Source organism: Micromonas pusilla, assembly GCF_000151265.4.
Source record: "Micromonas pusilla CCMP1545 genomic scaffold MICPUCscaffold_16, whole genome shotgun sequence".
Lineage (NCBI taxonomy): Eukaryota > Viridiplantae > Chlorophyta > Mamiellophyceae > Mamiellales > Mamiellaceae > Micromonas > Micromonas pusilla.
The window spans coordinates 84,961-104,674 of NW_003315897.1; the positions used below are offsets into that span (position 1 = coordinate 84,961).

The 19,714-nt window shown below is 68.1% G+C and overlaps 11 protein-coding genes across 11 annotated transcripts; 8 read left to right on the plus strand and 3 right to left on the minus strand.

Annotated features, from left to right (window-relative positions):
- Nucleotides 1-402: 402 nt before the first annotated feature.
- On the plus strand, nt 403-1,356 carry MICPUCDRAFT_53775 (uncharacterized protein; the record flags this gene model as incomplete). Its single annotated transcript, XM_003063894.1, has 1 exon — nt 403-1,356. One exon carries the CDS (start codon nt 403-405, stop codon nt 1,354-1,356), a length of 954 nt encoding a protein of 317 aa, XP_003063940.1.
- Nucleotides 1,357-1,532: 176 nt separating this feature from the next.
- Nucleotides 1,533-4,003, plus strand: MICPUCDRAFT_53776 (uncharacterized protein; the record flags this gene model as incomplete). The annotated part of the gene is made up of 2 exons (XM_003063895.1): nt 1,533-2,546; nt 2,703-4,003. 2 exons carry the CDS (start codon nt 1,533-1,535, stop codon nt 3,927-3,929), a joined length of 2,241 nt encoding a protein of 746 aa, XP_003063941.1. The 3' UTR covers nt 3,930-4,003.
- MICPUCDRAFT_49052 (uncharacterized protein) lies at nt 3,966-5,714 on the minus strand (the record flags this gene model as incomplete). Its single annotated transcript, XM_003064083.1, has 2 exons — nt 3,966-5,408; nt 5,480-5,714. 2 exons carry the CDS (start codon nt 5,712-5,714, stop codon nt 4,054-4,056), a joined length of 1,590 nt encoding a protein of 529 aa, XP_003064129.1. The 3' UTR covers nt 3,966-4,053.
- A 588-nt stretch (nt 5,715-6,302) lies between these two features.
- MICPUCDRAFT_53778 (uncharacterized protein) lies at nt 6,303-6,488 on the plus strand (the record flags this gene model as incomplete). Its single annotated transcript, XM_003063896.1, has 1 exon — nt 6,303-6,488. One exon carries the CDS (start codon nt 6,303-6,305, stop codon nt 6,486-6,488), a length of 186 nt encoding a protein of 61 aa, XP_003063942.1.
- Nucleotides 6,489-6,872: 384 nt separating this feature from the next.
- On the plus strand, nt 6,873-7,310 carry MICPUCDRAFT_53779 (uncharacterized protein; the record flags this gene model as incomplete). Its single annotated transcript, XM_003063897.1, has 1 exon — nt 6,873-7,310. One exon carries the CDS (start codon nt 6,873-6,875, stop codon nt 7,308-7,310), a length of 438 nt encoding a protein of 145 aa, XP_003063943.1.
- Nucleotides 7,311-7,701: 391 nt separating this feature from the next.
- Nucleotides 7,702-9,328, plus strand: MICPUCDRAFT_43146 (uncharacterized protein; the record flags this gene model as incomplete). The annotated part of the gene is made up of 2 exons (XM_003063898.1): nt 7,702-8,307; nt 8,528-9,328. 2 exons carry the CDS (start codon nt 7,702-7,704, stop codon nt 9,326-9,328), a joined length of 1,407 nt encoding a protein of 468 aa, XP_003063944.1.
- A 359-nt stretch (nt 9,329-9,687) lies between these two features.
- Nucleotides 9,688-11,311, plus strand: MICPUCDRAFT_66169 (uncharacterized protein; the record flags this gene model as incomplete). The annotated part of the gene is made up of 2 exons (XM_003063899.1): nt 9,688-10,576; nt 10,773-11,311. The coding sequence occupies 2 exons, from the start codon at nt 9,688-9,690 to the stop codon at nt 11,309-11,311; spliced, it is 1,428 nt and encodes a 475-aa protein (XP_003063945.1).
- Nucleotides 11,312-11,349: 38 nt separating this feature from the next.
- On the minus strand, nt 11,350-12,313 carry MICPUCDRAFT_53783 (uncharacterized protein; the record flags this gene model as incomplete). Its single annotated transcript, XM_003064084.1, has 1 exon — nt 11,350-12,313. One exon carries the CDS (start codon nt 12,311-12,313, stop codon nt 11,390-11,392), a length of 924 nt encoding a protein of 307 aa, XP_003064130.1. The 3' UTR covers nt 11,350-11,389.
- On the plus strand, nt 11,350-14,832 carry MICPUCDRAFT_36785 (mRNA capping enzyme). The gene is made up of 4 exons (XM_003063900.1): nt 11,350-12,593; nt 12,726-13,034; nt 13,188-13,378; nt 13,600-14,832. The coding sequence occupies exons 1-4, from the start codon at nt 12,441-12,443 to the stop codon at nt 14,096-14,098; spliced, it is 1,152 nt and encodes a 383-aa protein (XP_003063946.1). The 5' UTR covers nt 11,350-12,440; the 3' UTR covers nt 14,099-14,832.
- Nucleotides 14,100-15,589, minus strand: MICPUCDRAFT_53785 (highly cold-shock DNA binding protein). The gene has a single exon (XM_003064085.1). It carries the CDS (start codon nt 15,583-15,585, stop codon nt 14,608-14,610), a length of 978 nt encoding a protein of 325 aa, XP_003064131.1. The 5' UTR covers nt 15,586-15,589; the 3' UTR covers nt 14,100-14,607.
- Nucleotides 15,590-15,878: 289 nt separating this feature from the next.
- On the plus strand, nt 15,879-19,667 carry MICPUCDRAFT_53786 (uncharacterized protein; the record flags this gene model as incomplete). Its single annotated transcript, XM_003063901.1, has 3 exons — nt 15,879-16,610; nt 16,820-18,159; nt 18,371-19,667. The coding sequence occupies 3 exons, from the start codon at nt 15,879-15,881 to the stop codon at nt 19,665-19,667; spliced, it is 3,369 nt and encodes a 1,122-aa protein (XP_003063947.1).
- Nucleotides 19,668-19,714: the final 47 nt, after the last annotated feature.

Below are 19,714 nucleotides of genomic sequence, written 5' to 3' on the forward strand. Positions count from 1 at the left end.
CGGAGAGACGCGGCGGCGGCGGAGGCGGCGGCGGAGAGGGCGAAGGCGCGCGACGACGCCGTGCGGAGGGTGCTCGACGCGGGCGGCGCGGGCGGCGGCGGGGAGGAGAGGGGAGTCGCCGCGGAGTAGACGGGTCGACGCGCGATCGACGCGCGCCGTCGAACGATAGCGGAAGTATAAGATAGTCGACGACGCTCTTAGTAAGTTGCGTAGACTTAAGTCGTTAGCAGGACTCCTTCGTCGGTCGGTCCTGTCAGATCATAATTTTCAAACTGGCCTCGGAGCAGCCGACGAATAAGCGCCAACGGCTAAACGGCTCCATGCGCCATCGCGTCTCCGCGCGCGTCACATCGACGACGCGCACGTCGCATCGCATCGCACCCGGCGCGCGCGCGCATCGCGATGGCGTCCGACGATCCCCCCGACGCCCTCACCGCGCTCCTCGGCCGCGCGGGCGCGCTCCTCGACGCGTCGCCGACCGGCGACGCGCTCACGAAGCTCGCCGACGCGAATCCAGAGGCGTCGACGCTCAGCGACGCGCTGCTCGTCAGCCGCGACCGCGAGACGGCGCTTCGCGCGGAGCTCAGCGCGCTCAAGGCGGCGCAGAAGAAGAAGGACGACGAGGCGCGGAAGCTGCGCGGCGAGCTCGCGAGGGCGACGGGGAAGCCCGCGGTTCGCACGCGCGATGTCGTGGACCCGGAGCATGGGCGGCGAGACATCGCGGCGGAGCTGAGAGCGCTCGCGAGCGGGCGGTCCGTCGCGCTCCCAGCCTCGGGCGTGATCGCGGACGGCGCGCAGACGCAGCGCGAGAAGGAAGCGAGAGCGCGCGCGCGGAAGAAACGCGTGGAGCAGCTCACGATCCCGACGCGCGGCGCGAATGCGCACGCGTCGTCCGTGCTCGCCGTGCGCGAGAAGGAAGCCAAGCGGTTGCGCGAGGCGCGCGCGAAGCACTTCGAACGCGTCAAGCCCGCGAAGCTCGCGTCGTCGATGGGCGCGACGCTTCCCGCGCGCGTGGACGCGCAGCCGTCGGCGCGCGCGATACGCGCGAAGGAGCGCCCGCGGAGGCGAGAGGACGTCGACGGAGCCGCGGGCGTCGCGCGGCCGCTGCGGCCGTGGCGATGCAATCCCAGCGTCGACTACGACGTGAACGATCCGCTCTCGGAGCAGTTCCGCGACTTTCAGCGCGCCATGTGGGCCAAGTCGTTCGCGACCGGTGAACCTGGTAACGGCCAAGGCGATGGCGTTACGAAGAACGTTAAGAAGAAGAAACAACCCTGGAGCGACGTGGACCGCGCGAAGTACCCGTCGTTCAAGTCGTGGTTGCGTTCGCACCCCGACAACTTCAACGCGAGGTGAGACTGCTTCCCATACGACCCCGTTCGCGTGGTGAACGCCGATCCTTAAGGACTTTTCCCGTCGTCACTCTTCACCCGCGCTCCCCTTTCAACGTTTGACCGGTGAGACGTTCGACTGACCGATCGCTTCACCCACTCAGAGACGCGGAGCTGCGCGCGGCGGAGCGCGTGCGCGCGATGGACGATAAAGTCGCCGCGCGGAAGAAGCAGGAGACGGAGATCCTCGCCGCCGCGGCCAAGGCGGGAAAGACGTTCGACTCCGCCGCGGAAGCGAGCGCGTGGGCGGCGGCGGAGGCGAAAGCGCTCAGAGACCCCGCGCCGATGACGGACGTCGACGCGTCGAATTCGAAAAAGAAGAAGACGATCGCGAAGCGAAACAGAGCGGGGGTGGCGTGGAACCCGGACACGGACGGCGAGCCGCCCGCCGAGCTGTCGCCCGTCGATTCGAATTCGAACGTAGAAGTCGTCGACGCGCCGCCGCCGACGCGCGAGGAGATCGTCGCCGCGGCGCTCGCGAAGATGACCGCGAACGAGCGCACCGAGGCGCGCGCTCGAGCGTCGCACGGTTGGGCGGGTGACTTCTCAGGCGCCTTCGTGAAGGGCCCGCAACCTGGCGCGACGCACGCGCGCGGCCCGAAAGCGTCGTGGCTCGAGAAACCCAGGGACGACGCCGGCGAGGTCGTCGTCGACCCGGACGCGGACGCGGACGGCCCGCTCGCGGTCGAGTTCATCGGCCCGAACGCCGCGGAGCTCGAATACGCCGCGTTGCACCCGGCGTCGAAACCGTGGCTCGACTTGGAAGGGAAAGAACACGCGAGACGCGAGACGGAGGACCGCGTGGAGCCAGGAGACGCGTCCGCGGCGGCCGCGCGCGCGAAGCTGGTCGGGATGAAACCCACGGACCCGGGCGTCGTCGGCGCGGCGAAGAAGGTGCTGGAGTGCGAGTTCATCGGGCCGCTGGCGGACGAGCACGCGTTCCTCGCGGTGTTTCCGGACGAGCCGTCGCCGCTGGAGAACCCTAAACCGAACCCTAAACCGGACGAGAGCCTGCCGTTCGATCAGACCCACGGCGCCGCGGGTCTCCTCGAGCTCGACCTCGAGTTCATCGGCGCGAACAAGAAGGAGCTGACGTTTAAGGCGCTGCATCCGGACGAGCCGTACGCGCCGACGCCGGAGCCCGAGGAGGACGAGGTGCGTCCCACACACTGGTCCCCATACGACCGCGTTGGCGTGGTGAACGCCGTTCCTTAAGGACTTTTCCCGGCGCATCTCTCCGCCCACCCCTCGCTTTCAATCCCCGCCCTCGGCGCCTTTCAACGCCAACTGACGCCTTTCAACTCCACCCAGGAGGAGGCGACGAAAAAGTTGATGGCGGCGACCAAGGCGCTCGTGGCGACGTTCATCGGGCCGAACGCGAAGGAGCTCACGTTCAAGGCGCAGAACCCGGACGCGGAGTACGTCCCGGAGGAGGAGGGTGGTCCGGAAGATGAAACGGCGCGGGAGGAGATGTGGGATCCGAAGAGGCACGCGTTCGACGAGCCGGAGCCGGAGAAGAAGAAGCTCGTCGCGACGTTCGTGGGACCCAACGCGAAAGAGCTGACGTTCAAGGCGAAGCACCCGGACCTGGAGTACGACCCGAACGCGCCGGGCAGCGACGACGACGACGACGAGGGCGAGGATGGAGAAGACGAAGCGGCAGAAAAGGAAGAAGATGAACCGTCGCGAGTGGACGAAGCCGCGCTGGACGACGACGTCGTGTTCGACGCGACGTTCGAGGCGAGCGCGACGGCGCGGAGGCTCGCGGAGGAGGCGCTCCGCGAGGCGACCGACCGCGGCCGACCGCAGCTGCACCAGGAGCGGTCCGACGACGAGGCCGACGCGGAGGAATCCAACGCGAAGGAATCATCCGCGACGGTTGACGTTTCGAATCCCCCGGAGGCGGCGCTCCCCGCCGGCCTCGCGCCCACGCCGTCGCTCGAATCGCGCCTGCGCTCCGCCGTCGACGACAAGGCGCTCGCCGAATTCCTCACGAAGACGGGCGCGGCGCTCCCGCCCGCGCTGCGCGCGGTCTGCACCGGCGACGAGGTGGCGCAGCTGGAGACGATCCGACGCGTCCTCGACGCCGAGGCGGCGGTGCGCGAAGGGCGAACCGCGGTGGTGCCCGCGGGCGAGGCGCGCGCGGTGCAAGCCGCCGCGGGGCTGCTTCTCGCGGACCGCGGCGCCGTCGAGAGCTTCGCGCGGTTGAAGATGCATCTGGTGAAGGGCGACGCCGCCGCGAGCGCGACGCGGCGCGCGGTGGAGGATGGGAAGGAGGCCGCGGCGGCGGCGACGGCGGCGGCGGGACGCGAGGGCGGCGGCGGCGGCGGCGGCGATTTGAATCCGTGGGCGTCGCCTTCGAAGAAGGACGACGACGGCTCCGGGTCGTCGCCGACGCGGGAGGAGATCATCGCCGAGGGCGCGCGGTTGTCGTCCGTCGCCGGCGGCGGCGACGGCGCGGACGTTGATTTTAAGGAGGAGGCGGCGCCGTTGTTGGACGCGGTGAAGGGCCGCGTCAAGGACGCGTTTCGGTCGTGAGGGGCGCGATGTACAGATAGGGATTAACGCGACGTCGATGAAGTAGATTTTATCATGCACAGCTGTCGTCGTTCGTTCGTTCGTTCGTTCGCGTCAATCATCGTCGTGCTCGTGCTGTCGTCGTTCAGTTTGACGCGTCTCTCTGCGGCGCCATCGTCTCGCGGTACACCGCGAAATACCCGGGAGGAAACATGTTCACGACGCGCGAGCACGTCTCTCTGTGCGGCGGGCGCCGCTCGATTCCGCGGTGCCAGTCCCTCAGCTGGCACCGTTTGTCGCAGTACCGCACGCCGCGGCACAGCTTGCAACCCCAGCGAGCGTCGAGCTTGCCGCAGGTGACGCAGGAACGAAGCTTCACGAGCTCCTCGGCGACGGTGGCGTCGTCCGGGTCGTAAATTTCGGCCACTTTGAACATCTCCTTGGCCATCCGAAGGTTCTTCTCGAGTCCGCCAGTCCCGTGGAGGAAGCAGAGCGCGAGGTGCTTGTGGAAAAGCGCGAGGTGCTTGTAGAAACCTACTGCAGAATGAAGTGGTTCTGTAACCAAGGACTCGAAGGTCTCGTCGCTGATGTTCACGCCGGTGAGCTCCACGACTTGTTCGAGCACTTTCTTTTTTGCGATCGTTTGCTGTGCATCCGCATTGCCTTCCGCTGCCAGTGCTTGCAGGTTTGTCTTCGCTGCTTCGTTCCCGTTCGCGGCTGCTTTTTCCCACATTTCGTCGCTGATGTTCGCGGCCGCTTTTTCCCACATTTCCCGCGCCTTCGACACGTTTTGCTCCACGCCGTCGCCGCGGAAGTAGAGCGTCCCGAGTTCGTTCATCGCTCTCACGTTTCCTTGCGCCGCGGACCTCTCGTACCACAATGCGCCCTCCGCGTACTGTTTCAGATTTTTTGCGAGATGATACCCGTAGTTGAACTGCGACTCGTGATTCCCCTTCATCGCCGCTTTCAAGAACCACTCCGCTGCCGTCGATATATTTTTCTCGACGCCTACGCCGTTGGCGTAGAGCTGCGCGATGTTCGACATCGCGATGACGTCGCCCTGCGCCGCGGCTAACTCCCACCACCTACGCGCGCCTTCGTAGTCGCCCTCGCCGTCAAGCATCATGCCGAAATTGTTCTGCGCTTCGACGTCCCCCAGCTCCGCGCCCTTCTCGAGCCAGTGACGTTCGAGTTGATTGTCTTTCTCCACGCCGCCGATCCCTTCGCGGTAGTTCCAGGCGAGTTCGTTCGCGGCGGACGCGCACCCGCCGTTCGCCTTTTTCACGAGGTCGCGGATGTTCCGCGGCAGCTTGACCTCCTCCCCGCGATCGACCGAGTGATCATCTCCGCGCGCGGAGTCGCGAGGCACACGATCCACGCTCGCGTCGTCGTCTCCAAAGTGCCTCAGCAGGTTCTCCTTCGCTGCTTCGCTCCCGTTTGCGGCCGCTTTTTCCCACCATTCCCCAGCCGTAGTCCTGTTTCGCTCCACGCCTTGCCGTTCTGGTAGAGCACCCCGAGATTGTTCATGGCGTAAACGCTGCCCTGCGCCGCGGCCTTCTCCAACCACTTACGCGCGGTATCGTAGTCGCCTTTGTCGGCAAACCACGTGCCGGCGCCACTCTGCGCTTCGACGTTCCCGAGCTCCGCGCCCTTCACGAGCCAGTGACGTACGAGCTCGTCGTTTTTCTCCACGCCGCCGGTCCCGTTGAGGTAGTGCCTGGCGAGATCCCACGCCGCCTTCCCGCACCCGCCGTTCGCCTTCTTCGCGAGATCGCGGATCTTTCGCGGCAGCTTGACCTTCGGCATCGCGACGTGCGCGGCGACGTGCGGCGGCGGCGGAAGGGAAAGTGCCGCGAGGGCGGCGTCAGCGGCTGCTTTCAAAAAAAGGCGGTCAGATCTGAGAGTTCCCACGTTTCGTCGCCGCCCGCGCGGGCAGTCCGCCGGCTCCGCCGCACGCGCGCGCGTCGAACTCCCCCCCACTTAACACCGCGGCCGCGCACGCATCACGACCCACCGCGCCCGTCGCGGCGTCGCGGCGTCGCGGCGGGCGACGCGCGCGCGAGGGAAGGCCGCGGCGGCGGCTCCCCCGAGGCGCCGCCCTCGCCGAACCCTAAAAGCGCACAGCTGTGCGACGAAGGACGACGGAAGAGCCCTCCCTCGCGCCTCTGCTCGCCTCGCCGACGACGATGGACGCGAACGTCGCGCCGCTCGGGATCTTCTGGGACATCGACAACTGCCCGGTGCGTCCTCGAACGCCCCGCCTCGCCGCTCCCGCGCGCGCCTCGCCTCGCCTCGCCTCGCCGCCGCCGCTCACCCCCTTCGCCGCCCGCGCCGCCCGCGCGCGCTCTCCAGGTCCCCGCGGGCGTCGACGCGACGATCGTCCCGGACATGGTCATGGCCGCGCTGCGCGCGAACGGCCACGACGGCGTCGTGAAGGCGATCAACGCGCACGGCAACCTCTCGTCCATCCCCATCGCGACCCAGCGCCTCCTGAGCGCGAAGGGCGTCAGGCGCGTCATACCTTCGTATTATCACCCGTCCACGTACGACTGCGTCCGCGCGGCGCACGCCGTTCCTTAAGGACTTTATCTCCCGGCGTGTCTCTCCGCCCACCCCTCGCATTCAATCCCGACGCACCTCGACGCCTTTCGACTCCGTCTGACGACGCCTTTCAACGCCACCCCGACGTCGCTTCGTATGGGCAATCACCCTCAGCCTGATCTCCGTGCCCGCCGGGCGGAAAGAAGCCGCGGATAAGGCGATCCTGTGCGAGATGCTCTTCTACTGCATGGACGCGACGATGCACGAGAGGGAGAAGAAAGGCGGCGGCGCGTCGCAGCTCGCGAACACCGCGGTGTGTTTGCTCACCGGCGACGGCGACTTCGCGCCGATGCTGCACAAGCTCGCGAGGTGAGTCATCGTAGACTATTTACGTGAAGACTTTTCTTCTCTCTCCCGCCGCGAATGACCGACGACTCCCGATCCCTCCGCAGGCGCACGTTCACGGTGCTTCTGATGACGCCTCCCGGCCGACGCGTCTCTGAGTCGCTGACGTCCGCGGCGACCGCGACGTGGGACTTCGGCGACGTCTTGAAAGGTCACGCGGAGCCGTACGAAAGAAACGAAAGAAACGGCGGCGGCGGCGGCGGCGGCGCGTCGTGCCCGTCCCCGAACGCGCCGCGCGCGGTCGCGCGCGAGACCGCGCGCCGGTCGATGACCTTCAGCGACGGCGACCACTTCGCGGAAGACGACGCGGCGAGCGGCGAGCGCGACACACCTCGAGGAGATCGACGCGCGTCGTCGTCGTTTCCGGAGAGGCCGCGGTCGCTGTCGGACGCGAAGGCGCGTTCTATACACTGGTTCCCATACGACCGCGTCGGCGTGGTGAACGCCGATCCTTAAGGACTTTTGCCGTCGTCTCTCTTCGCCCACACCTCGCTTTCAATCCCCGCCCTCGGCGCCTTTCAACTTCAACTGACGCCTTTCAACTCCACCCCGACGTTCGCTCGTATGGAACGACCCAAAGGCGCGCGGCGACGTGGGCGTCGTCGTCGTTGGAGGTCCGTCGAGAGACCACCACCACCACCACCACCACGGGGGTACTAAGAACAAGATGATTACGATCCCGGCGTGGCTCGCGATGGACGTCGTCCGACTCGTCCTCGAGCAATCGCGACACCACGGCGAGACGAAACAGGTCACGCTCGGCAGCGCGCTGCATCACGCCGTCGGCGGCGACAGGATCGAGTACGAATCCTTCGGCTTACGGAATCTGACGCACTTGCTGCGCACGATGGAACGCATGCGGCTCGTCGCGGTGCACGTCGGGACCGCGGAGACCGCGATGGGCGGGACGACGACGACGCCGTTCGTGTCGCCGGGGGAGCACGCGCCGCTGATGGGGACGCTCGCGGACGCGTTGGAAGGCGTCGTCGGCGTGGGGGCCGAGAACGGCGGCCGCGCGCGGCCTCGCGCGTCCGTGCCGGTGCCCGCGCTCGCGAGCGCGCTCGCGGCGGCGCATCCGGACTGCCTCGCGTTTCGATCGTCCCCGTCGGCATCCTCGTGGAAGTCGCCGCGCGGATCGAAGAGCGGCGGCGTGGAATCGAAGACCGGGTTCATGCCCGCGTTGAAGGACGCTCTGGAGCGTCAGCTCGTTCGCGTGGACGGAGCGCCGGCGGGGTTCAAACGCAGCGAAAAGGTAAACTTGAAGACGTGCTCGGTGACGATACCGACGGTGTACGCGGTGTATCCGCCGCAGCACGAGAAGGAGAAGGAGAGGGAGAGGGAAAAGGTCACTCCGCGTCCGCGGCCGCCTTCGACGACGGTGTTTCGCAGCGCCGACGCCGCCGACGCCGACGCCGACGAGAAGACGATCTCCCGCCGCGCGACGACGAATGACGTGCGTTCTATACACTGGTTCCCATACGACCGCGTTGGCGTGGTGGACGCCGATCCTTAAGGACTTTTCCCGGCGTGTCTCTCCGCCCACACCACGGTTTCAATCCCCGCCATCGATGCCTTTCAACTCCAACTGACGCCTTTGAACTCCACCCCGACGTTCGCTTGTATAGAACGCCCCTGATCGAAACGAAAACGAAACGCAATTCGAATTCGAACAGTCATCGCGCGGAGGGCGCGGCGGCGAGATGCGAACCGTCGCCGCGGTAGCGGAATACGACGACGACGACGACGGGTTCGACGGCGTTTACGGCGGCATCGGCGGCGGTGGGTGGCGAAAACTCGATGTCCCCTCCGGCGGCGGCGGCGGCGGCGGCGGCGTTTCAGACTCGACGCGCGGCGGCGCGTTCGCGCAGAACCCGTACTACCACCGCGTCGGCGACCCCAACCGCCGACGCCGCCAGCGGTCGATCGACCGCGAGGACGAGCGCATTCGAGCGCGCATCGGGTCCTCCGCCGAGGCGACGACGCGCGGCCGCGTCGCAGAAGACGGGAGGGATTCCGAACTGGATTCCGAAAACGCGCGTCTGACGACGAGTGTCGCGACGAATCACGCGGATCGAGCGGATCAACCGCCGAACGCGTTCACGGACATGCTCGAGTCGCTCATGAAAGAGCTCGACGGGAACCCCGGCGCGCGAGAGACGGACGACGACGACGACGACGACGGCGACGACGACGGCGGCGACGAGCGAAGAAGAAGAGGCGCCTCGAACGCAGACGCGTCGACGTTCCGATCCGAAATCGCAGAGGCGCCGAACGAGACGGTCACCGTCGATCCGAACGCGCCGTTGTTACTGCACCGCGCGGCGTCGCCGTCCGAGTCCGAGCTGTCGATGCGCTTGTCGTCGTCGTCGTCGTCGTCGTCAAGCGGCGTCGCGCGCGATGTCGCGACGGCGACGGCGAACGCGACGCGGCGACGAGATTCGGAGAAGAAGCCGACCGCGGACGCGGCGGCGTGAGGATACGCGAGCGAAAAAGCGAACAGAAAAGAAAAACGGAAAACCGAGGAACAGAACGGAACGATACGATACGATACGATACGAAACGCGCGGAGGAAACGAAGAAGCGAAGGACTGGACGAGACGACGATGACGACGACGCGCGCGAAAGAGCGAGCGAGCGAACATTCGTGCGAACGAACGATGAGACGGACGACGAACGACGCCGCGTTTGCACTCCGAAAAATAACGCCTCTCACATCGCGATCGATGACACGTGACGTCCAAAGCTATCCTCTCCACGCCCGCGTCCGATCTCGTCGCTCCTCCACTCGTCTGCCGCGCGCTCGCCTCCCTCGCGACCGCGCGCCAAGTCGACGATGCTTCTTCGCGCCGCCGCGCTCGCGTCGCCGCGCGCCGCGTCGCCGCGCGGTGTCGCGTCGCCGTCCGCGCGACGCGTCGCGCGCGCGTCGACGCGAACACATCTCATCATTCCGCGCGCTCATCGCGCGCGGGGTCTCTCGCCGCTCGCGGCGACCGCGGGCGACGACGACGACGTCGTCGACGTCGAGGCGACGTCCGCGCCGTCCTCCTCCTCCTCCTCCTCCTCCTCCTCCACGCTCAGCGCGCTGGACGCTCTCCTCGGAACGACGCCGTCCGACGACGACGCGCCGTCGACGTCGAGATCCTACGATGACGACGACGGCGCCGCGGTCATCTCCGCGCCCATACTGTGGATGTCCACCCCGGGCCGCGGCGCGTCGCAACGCGCCGGCGACAATTCCGGCGGCGTCGCGAGCGCGCTCACCTCCGCCGCGGGCGCGGGCTCCGTGTACGTCGCGATAACGCTCGGACTCCCCGACCGATCGACGAAATCGCAGCGCGAACGCGGCGTTAAAGGCGTCGAGCTGGACTTCTGCGTCGACACCGCGTGCAGCACCAACTTCATCCTTCCTCAGGTGGCGTACGGTCTGGACATGCAGATTGTTGGGACGTCGCCCGCGGGGCAGGGCGCGACGGGCGCGGTGAGCGCGGGGCAAGAGATGCTCCTCGGGACGGCGAAGTTGGGAGGAAACGGCGACGACGGCGTCGCGGCCATCACCGGGCTGTCCGCGGGCGTCGTCCCGGTGCCCGCGCCGGGCACCGCGGGGATCTTAGGGCGGTCGTTCCTGAACTGCTTCGGCGCGGTCGCGTTCGAGTGGGGCGGGGACAGAGAGCGCGCGCGCGTGGACTTTTGGCAAGCGTTCGATTACGCCGAGGCGGAGAAAGGCGCGTTCTATCTTACACTGGTCCCCATACGACCGCGTTCGCGTGGTGAACGCCATTCCTTAAGGACTTTCGCCGGTGTCTCTCTCCGCCCACCCCTCGCTGCTTTCAATCCCGACACACCGCGACGCCTTTCAACTCCGCTTCTGACGCCTTTCAACTCCACCCCGACGTCGCTTCGAACGACGGAACGACCCAGAGGGCGGCTTGGAGTCGTTCGCGCTGAACGAGCTCCCGTGCGGGCTGCTCGCCGTCGGCGTCACCGTGAACGGCGTGTCCATGCCCGCGCTCGTGGACACGGGCGCGCCGCAGACGATCATAAACAAGGCTGCGGCGGAGAGAGCGGGCGTCATCGTCGGCGGCGAGAGCGGCGAGAGCGGCGAGAGCGACGGCGACGGAGGAGGGATGAACCCGTTCTCCGGGCTCGTGAAGGCGATCAAAAAAGGCCGCGAGCGCGCGATGCAGGACCGCGGCGTGATGGTCATGGGCGCGGGCGGGACCCCGGAGCGTCTGGACCGCGTCGACGGCGCGGGGGTGCGGCTGAAGGTGACCGGCGGCGGCGCCGACGGCGTCGACGTGTTTTGCGAAGGCGTCCTCGTCGGGGAGCTCGCGGCGTTCCAGGCTGGATTGGGACTCGCCCCGGGGGCGCCGGGGGTGATCTTAGGCCTCGACGCGCTCATGTCGCGGCCGCGGGTGGTGATGAGCACCGCCCCGGGTTCGCCGAAGATCGCGTTGTAAGCAGGAGACGATAATAACGTGCGCTAAAAGTCTACCTTCACCGCGCCGACGAAAGTATGATATTACCCCGGAAGTTTTTCATCGCTCGCGACTAATCACTCGCGACCACCCTCTTCTTCTTCGCGGGGCGTACACGGACACGGAAGCGTCGTCCCTGACGAAGCGCCAGGTATCGTCCACGTAGGTCACGATCTGCGTCTTCGGCGGCTGGAACCCCGCGCCGGGCTGGGTCGCGCTCGCGACCACCGAGGCGGCGGCGGCCGAGGAGCCTCCGCCTCCTCCGACTCCCAACGCCGCCGCCGCCGCCGCCGCCAGCTGTATCGCCCCGCCGAGCACCCCCCCCCCGACCCCGCCCCCGCCGCCGACTTCGCCGACTTCGCCGCCTCGCACGACGTCCACGACGCTGTCTATGAGCTTCGTGCGCAGTCGGCTCCGCGACATCACCGCGGAATCGAACGTCTGCGTTATTCGCACCGCCGTCGCCGCCGCCGCCGTCCCGCCGCCGCCGCCGCCGCCCGGGATCGTCACCGTCACGACGTTTCGTATCCCAATCGGCGCGACGCTCCCCCCCCCTTCTTCTTCCCGCGCCGGCGCCGCGCGCTCGACGATCTGCGTCACGTCCGTGACCGCGCCCGCGATTGTCTGCCACGTGGCGATGGATCCGAGCGTCCCCGCGCTCGTCGTCCATCGCAGCTTCCACCGCCCGCACAGGCGCGGCGACGACGTCGGCGACGACGTCGCGGTCGCTGCGGCGGCGAAGGCGTCCTCCATATCGCGCACGCATCGAGAGATCTCCGCGCTGCGCGACGCGTCCGCGAGGTCGCGGCGCGACGGGAGGAGCGCGGACAGACGCTCCGACGCGGAGGAGGAGGAGGACGACGACGACGCGGCGACAGCGCGCTCGCGGCGATGGCAGCGGTGGAGAGGACGACGACGACGACGCGGCGGCGTCGTCGACGTCGCCGCCGCGGACGAGAGCGCCGCCGCGGACGACGACGACATCGTCGGCGCGCGCTCGACTCTGAACGTCGCGTCGTCGCGCGAGCTCGTCATCCTGTCGTCGTCAGCGTCGAATAGAAGACGAGGTTTCGCGCGTTGACATCGGCTCCGCCATTCCGCGACGCGAGTCATGACGGAGAAGCGGAAACGCGACGACGCGGACGCCGCGTCCGACGCGGAGGCCGCGCGCAACGTCGCGCTGCACTACAGCGGGCGAGACAACCAGTCCACCGCGCAGAGGAAGCAGAGCCCGATCTACCACCTCCGATGCCTCAACAACTGGGTGCGGAAAAATCGACGCGACGCGACGCGATCCCGTCGCGCCCTCCCCCACCTCCACCACCACCACCACCACCACCTCACCCTCACCCTAACCCTAACCCTAACCCCCTCAACCCTCGCCGCCCGCCGACAGATCAAGAGCACCATCATCAGCGCGTACGTCCGAAAGGGCGACCGCGTCCTCGACTTCGCGTGCGGAAAGGGCGGTGACCTCCCGAAATTCCGCAAAGCCTCCATCGGATCGTACGCCGGCATCGACATCGCGCTCGAGTCCGTTCGCAGAGACGCGGTGACGCGATACAACGCCGCGGGGTATCCGTTCCCCGCGAGCTTCATCGCCGGCGACGGGTTCGCGATCGACCTCACCGAGCATCTCCCGCCGGCGTCGTTCGACGTCATCAGCTGCCAGGCGCGTTCTATACACTGGTCCCCATACGACCGCGTCGGCGTGGTGGACGCCGATCCTTAAGGACTTTTGCCGGCGCATCTCTCCGCCCACCCCTCGCTTTCAATCCCCGCCCGCGACGCCTTTTAACTCCGCTTCTGACGCCTTTCAACTCCACCCCGCCATCGCTTTGTATGGAACGACCCTCAGTTCGCCATTCACTACTCGTGGAGCACGGAGAAGCGCGCGAGGACGGCGCTGAATAACGTCGCGCGGCTGCTGCGGCCGGGCGGGCACTTCGTCGGGACCACCGTGGACGCGAACGTCCTCGTTCGGAAGCTCCGCGAGGCGGACGGGCTGAGCTTCGGCAACTCCATCGTGAGGGTGACGTTCGACGAAAAGTTTAAGGCGCGTTTTCCTATTCACGCCGGCCCCAGTACGACCGCGTCGGCGTGGTGAACGCCGTTTCTTAAGGACTTTATCGCCCGGCGTCTCTCTCCGCCCAGGGTCCCTCGCCGCTCACGATCCCGACACCCCTCGACGCCTTTCGACTTCAACTGACGCCTTTAAACTCCACCCCGACATTCGTCGCTTCGCGCGGACCCTCCCTCGACCCTCAGAGCAAAACGTTTCCGTCGGAGCGCGGGCCGTTCGGTCTGGAGTACGCGTTCACGCTCGCGGACGCGGTGACGGACTGCGCGGAGTGCATGGTCCCGCGGAAACGTTTCGTGGAGATCGCGGACGAGTGCGGGCTGGAGTGCGTCGAGTGGTCGAACTTTCACGAGTACGTGCGAGGGAAGCTGCGCGACGACTGGTCGACGGCGACGGCGACGGCGACGGACGCGTCGACGGAGGGAAAGAAGACGCGTCCGGGAGAGATCGCCGGCGGCGCCGCGACCGCGCACGAGCTGTGGCGGCAGACGATGGGAGGAAGGAGCGTGCACGAGGTGACGCTGAGCGAGGACGAGTGGGAGGCGGCGTATCTCTACGCGACGTTCGCGTTTAAGCGGAAGGGCACGTCCGCGGCGGCGGCGGCTGCGGTGTTACGGCGGCCCAAGCCCAAGCACGTGTGGACGCGGGTGGAGCCGGAGGACGTCTTAGTGTTAGAGGGCGCGGCGTGAGAGTAGCGGTGACGTGGAGATGACGGGTCGATGACGTGGCAAAACGTGTGGATGGCGCGAAGCCGCCGACGCGGGCGGAGTCGGGGGAAGGAGTCTCTCGGCTAGACAGTCGTCGTGCGCGGCGCGTCCGTCGTGTGTACGTGTAGTGCGGCGGGTCGTAGCTCCATTTTATTTATTGAATAGCCTCCGCGCGCGCACTTGGCGTCGCGCGGGGGCGCGCAGTTGCTTCCTCCGCTCGTATCGACCTCCTCCGTCAGCCGTTCTCTTCACACGCACGTCATCACGTTGTTCGCTCCGCGGGCGGGTCGATCATCAATACGGCCCGCGTCTGTCGCGGTCGTCGTAGTCCCTGCCGCGATCGGGACCGCGGCGGTCGTCGTAGCCCCTGGGTGATTAAATCAAATCGGAGCGGATCGCGTCAGCGACGGGAAGCGCGCGGACTCGGCGTCTCGCCGCGTCGACGACGAGGTCGGTCTAGCGAGTCAGCTAGGGATTCCGAAAAAGTGCGCTCACCCCCTATCGTACGATCGATCGTAGCGATCGTATGAGTCGTACCGATCGCCGCCGCGCCTGTCGTCGTATCTGTCGCGGTCGCGGTCGTCGTATCGGTCGCGGTCGTAGCCGCCGCCGTAACCCCCGCCGCCGCCGCCGCCGCCGCCGCCGCCGCCGTGCGAAAAGCGGCACGAGTCGCCGCGGGTGCATCGGCCCTTCTGGAAGTCGAAGCATTCGTTGGAGCGGCCGCCGCCGCCGTACCCGCCGCCGCCGTACCCGCCGCCGCCGCCGCGGTCATCGCTGAAACCGAGAAGAGGAGCGAGAGGAGGTGGAGGAGGAGGCGTCAGTCGATCGATCGCGACGGCGGGTCGAGGAGGAAAATTCATTCGATTCGAGAAGAATTCAAGATGCGACAATGATCGGGAATGAATTGCGGCGGTCGATCGCTCGCTCGCTCGATCTCGCGCGATCACGCACCCGTGGCTGAAGCGGCATCCGGGCCCGCGCGTGCAGTTCCCGCGCTGGAAATCGCGGCAGATGCCCGCCTCGCGCGGCGGCCCGCGGTCGTTCCCTTGGATCCCGCCCGTGACGTTTTCCGCGCGGGGCTTCCCCTTGCGATCGTCGAACGATTCGTCGTAATCGACGCGGCTGCCCTCGCTGAGCATGTTGCCGTCCTTGATGGCGGAGAAATGGCAGAAGACGTCCTCGCCGCCGCCGTCCGGCGTGATGAAGCCGAAGCCGCGATCGTTCCATCGCCCCGCGATTCCCGACTTGCGCGCGCCGGATCCGCCGCGAGGCGGCGAGCGGGAGCGATCGCCGCCGCGGGGCGGAGATCGCGAGCGCGAGCGCGATCGTCCGCGGCTGCGGCTGCGGCTGCGGGAGCGGTCGCGCGCGGGCGGGGGGGAGCCGCCGCCGCCGCGCGTTGGGGAGTCCTTCGCCGGCGAGCGGCTCCGGGAGCGGTTGGGGGGGGATCGTGAGCGGGAAGGGGACCCCATGAGGCTGGCGATCGGATGAGTGAGGAGGACGCGCGAATCGACGATCGATCTACGCGTTCGTCCCGCCGTTTTTTAGGTCTGGGCGAGAGATGACTTCCCGAATGGTGGCCTCTGTATGAGATCTAGTCTGTTCTTGTACGTCAAAACTACTACAGTACTTTTCTTTTACGCAAGGTTATGGGGCAGCACCAGTTCTTTCAAATGCGCGTCTTCATCAACTGACGACGCGCACTCTCCCCCCGCGCCGGCCGGCCGGCGAGCGTCCACGGCGGCGCGCGCGGTCGACGCCCGCCATGGACGAGCGTCCGCCGCCCGGCGGCGCCGCGAGTCGGAGCCGCGCCTCCCCGCGCGCGTCGCCGTCCGCGTCGTTACGCGCGTCGTCGGAGGAGGAGTCGATGATAATGGAGGAGGACAACCGAGGGTCGCTCCGAGCGCACCCGATCGCGCCGTCCGCGACCGCGTCCGCGGCGTCGACGCCGCCGCGCTCGCCGCGGCGACCGACGCCAAACGCCGCGCTCGCGGCGTCGCCGAGCGCGGCGGAACACGCGGAAGAGACGGAGAAGGCGGTGCTGCGCGCGGCGGTGGCGGATCTGCAGGACCGACTCCGCGGCGCGCACGACGACCTGACCGCCGCGGCCGCGGAGCGCGAGGCGCGCGTCGCGGACGCGCGAGCGCACGTCGCGGAGTGGTCGCGACGCGCGGCTTCGCTCGAGGAGGAGCTGCGGCGGACGGACGAGCGCGCGCGCCGAGCGGAGGAGACCGCCGCGGAGACGACAGCGCGGATGATGCATCATCGTCGTCGCGATGAAGAGGCGAGGCGGCTTCGCGATGAAGAGGCTTCGCCGAGCGCGCCCGGCGGCGGCGGCGGCGCGGCGGCTTCCGTCGCGGCGCTGGAGGCGAGCGCGCGCGCGGCCGCGGCGGAGCGCGCGATACGCGACCGTCAGCTCGAGGACGCGGCGGCGACCGAGACGAAGGCGCGTTCTATACACTGGTGTCCATACGACCGCGTCGGCGTGGTGAACGCCGTTCCTTAAGGACTTTCTCTCCCGGCGCATCTCTCCGCCCACCCATCGCTTTCAACGCCCGCCCACGGCGCCTTTCAACTCCAACTGACGCCTTTGAACTCCACCCCGACGTCGCTTTGTATGGAATGGCCCGAAGATTCGCGACGCCGTCGAAGCCGCGAAGCGCGAGTGGCGACGCGAGACGGACGCGTTAACGGCCACCATCGAAGCGTTACGACAACAACAACAACAACGAAGTGGAAGCGACGACGACGCGGCAAAAGAAGAGGTCGCGAGCGAGGTCGCGATGCTTCGCGCGCGAATGGAAGCCGCGGAGGACGCCGCGGAGGACGCGCGCGCGGAACGCGAACGCCTCAGGCGCGTCCCATCTTACACTGGTCCCCATACGACCGCGTCGGCGTGGTGAACGCCTATCCTTAAGGACTTTGCCCGTCGTCTCTCTCCGCCCACTCCTCCCTTTCAATCCCCGACCTCGACGCCTTTCAACTCCACCTGACGCCTTTCAAATCCACCCCGATATCATCGCTTCGTACGGAACGACCCTCAGAGAACGACTCGCCGCGGCGGAGGCGGCGCCGGCGCGAGACGTCGACGTCGTCGGCACCCCTGGTGCCACCGCCGGCACCCCCGCGCGACAACACCAACAAAACCTCACGCCCGCGAGCGCGAGCGTGCACGACTTCATCCTGCGCGCGGCGGAGGACGCCGCCGCGGCGCGGGGCTTGCTGTCCTCTGCGAAGGGAAGTCGTGGCGGCGGCGCCGCCGACGTCGCTCGAAAGATCGAAACCGCCGTCGCCGAGGCGGAGGCGTCGTGGCGCGAGGAGATGACGGATCTGACGCGCGCGCACGCGTTGGAGCTCGAGGAGACGCGGGAGGAGACGCGGGAGGCGCGACGGCGCGCGGAGGAAGCGATCGCGCGCGCGGAGGAAGCGGAGCGCGCCGCGGAGGAAGCGGAGGAAAAAATTGAAGACGAGACGTCCACCGTCGCCGCCACCGCCGCGCTCGAGGACGCGATGTCGCTCGTCGAGGCCACGCGCGCGAAGCTCGCGGCGGCGAAGGAGAGCGAGGCGCGCGCGATCGCGTCTCGCGACGCCGCGGAGGCGGCGGCGGAGGCGGAGCGCGACGCGCGCGGAGAGCTCGCCGCCGAACGCGCGCGCCTGCGATCGGAACTCGAGCGCGCGTCCGCGACATCGCGCGACCTAGAGTCCGCGCTCCGCGACGCGCGAGACGCGACGAAACGCGCGGTGGACGACGCGGTCGCGGCGTTCAAGGAAAGTAACCCCCCACCGCCGGACGTTTTAACGCTCGCGTCGATGCGGGAAGAGCTCGACGCGATGCGAAGGGTGGCGGAAATTCAAGAGCGGGAAGTCGTGCGCGCGACGGCGGCGGCGGCGGAGAGCGCCGCCGCGGGCGGGCTCGACGCGGCCGCGGCGGCGGCGTCCGTGCCGCAGGCGCTGTTAGAGCGCTGGCGCGGGGAGGTTTTTCGGTTGCTGCTGCAGCTGCGCCAGGATCCGATCGTCGCGAAGGAGGAGGCGCGGATCGCGGCGCGGTGAGACTGCGAGACTGCTCCCCGTACGAAATTCCGTTCGCGCGTCGCGCGTGGACTTCCTTCTCCCGTCGTCGTCGCTCTTCGCCCGAGCTCGCTTTCTTTTCTTTCCAACGTACAGTACGCGTACTGCACACGTTCGATCGGTGAACCGTTCGACTGACCGACGCGTTCGCCCGCCCCCCCCGCGATCGGATCGGTTCGGTTCGCCCAGGCGCGAGCAAGAGTTGAGAGAGGCGCTCGCGTCGTCGCGCGCCAAACTGGACGCCGCGACCGCGCGCGGCGACGCGGCGACCGCGAGCGAGCGGCGGATGGCGGCGGCGGCCGCGGACGCGGCGAGGGAGTGCGCGGTTTCGCGCGACGACGCGGCGAAGGCGCGGACGGAGCTGGAGGAGGAGCGCGCCGCCGCCGCGGACGCCGCGGCGCTTTTGAAACGCCACGCCGAGGGGTTCTTTCTGGAGAACGTTCAAAAGCTGGAAGCCGCGTCCGCGCGTCTGAACGCGCTGCGACGGCGCGTGCACTTCGCGGAGAGCAGGGTGTCGCTGTCATCGCAGCTCGCGGTCGCGAGAGGGAGAGGCGGCGGGGGGGGGGCGAAGAAAGACGAAGACGCGGCGGCGCCGTCGCCGTTCGCGTCTTCGTCTTCCTCTGCCGCCGCCGTCGATCGAAATCGAAATCGACCGCCCGCCGCGACGACGACGACGACGACGACGACCGACGCCGCCGCCGCTTCAGAACAGATCGAGGAGCTCGAAGCCGAAGTCTGGCGCCTCTCGAGCGAGCGAGCGATGGTGCTGCGCGAACTCAAAGCCGTCTCCGATCGAAGAGACGCGTCGCTCGAACGCGTTAAACGACGCGCCGACGACGCCGAAGCCGCCGCGGAGGTGGCGCGCAAGGAGACCGCCGCCGCGAGCGCGGACCAGCGACGGCTGCTCAGCGGCCTCGCCGCCGCGGAGGCGGCGGCGGAGAACGCGCGACGCGACGCGGAGAAGGCTGCCGCGGACGCGGTCGCCGCCGAGGCGAAACTGTCGAGGTGTAAAGCCGACGCGGTCGCGGCGGCGGCGGAGGCGGCGGCGGAGGCGGAGACGGCGAAGCACGTCGCCGTCCGCGACGCCGTCGCGGAGGCGCGGGCGCGCGCGAACGAGGAGATCGCGCGCGCGATGAAGGAGCTCGAGGTGGCGCGAAGAGAAGCCGCGCGCGCGGCGGTGGCGTCGAGGCAGCTCGAGCGGCAGATCGATAAGCTCAACGAGCGGCGCGTCCCTCGCGCGACCAGACGCGCGTCGTATTTTTGTCTCTCTCTTCGCGCGACGCGTCGACGAATCACGATCCACCTATCGTCCACGTCGGCCATCGTATTCGAAATCTTATCGCCCACTGACCAATCGTCGTCCTCCACGTGGAATATTCCGCCCACAGGCACGCCGCGGAGGACGACGCGAGGCTGCGCGAGGTGGAGGAGAAGATTGACGCGCGTTCTATACACTGGTCCCCATACGACCGCGTTCGCGTGGTGAACGCCGTTCCTTAAGGACTTTTGCCGTCGTCTCTCTTCGCCCACACC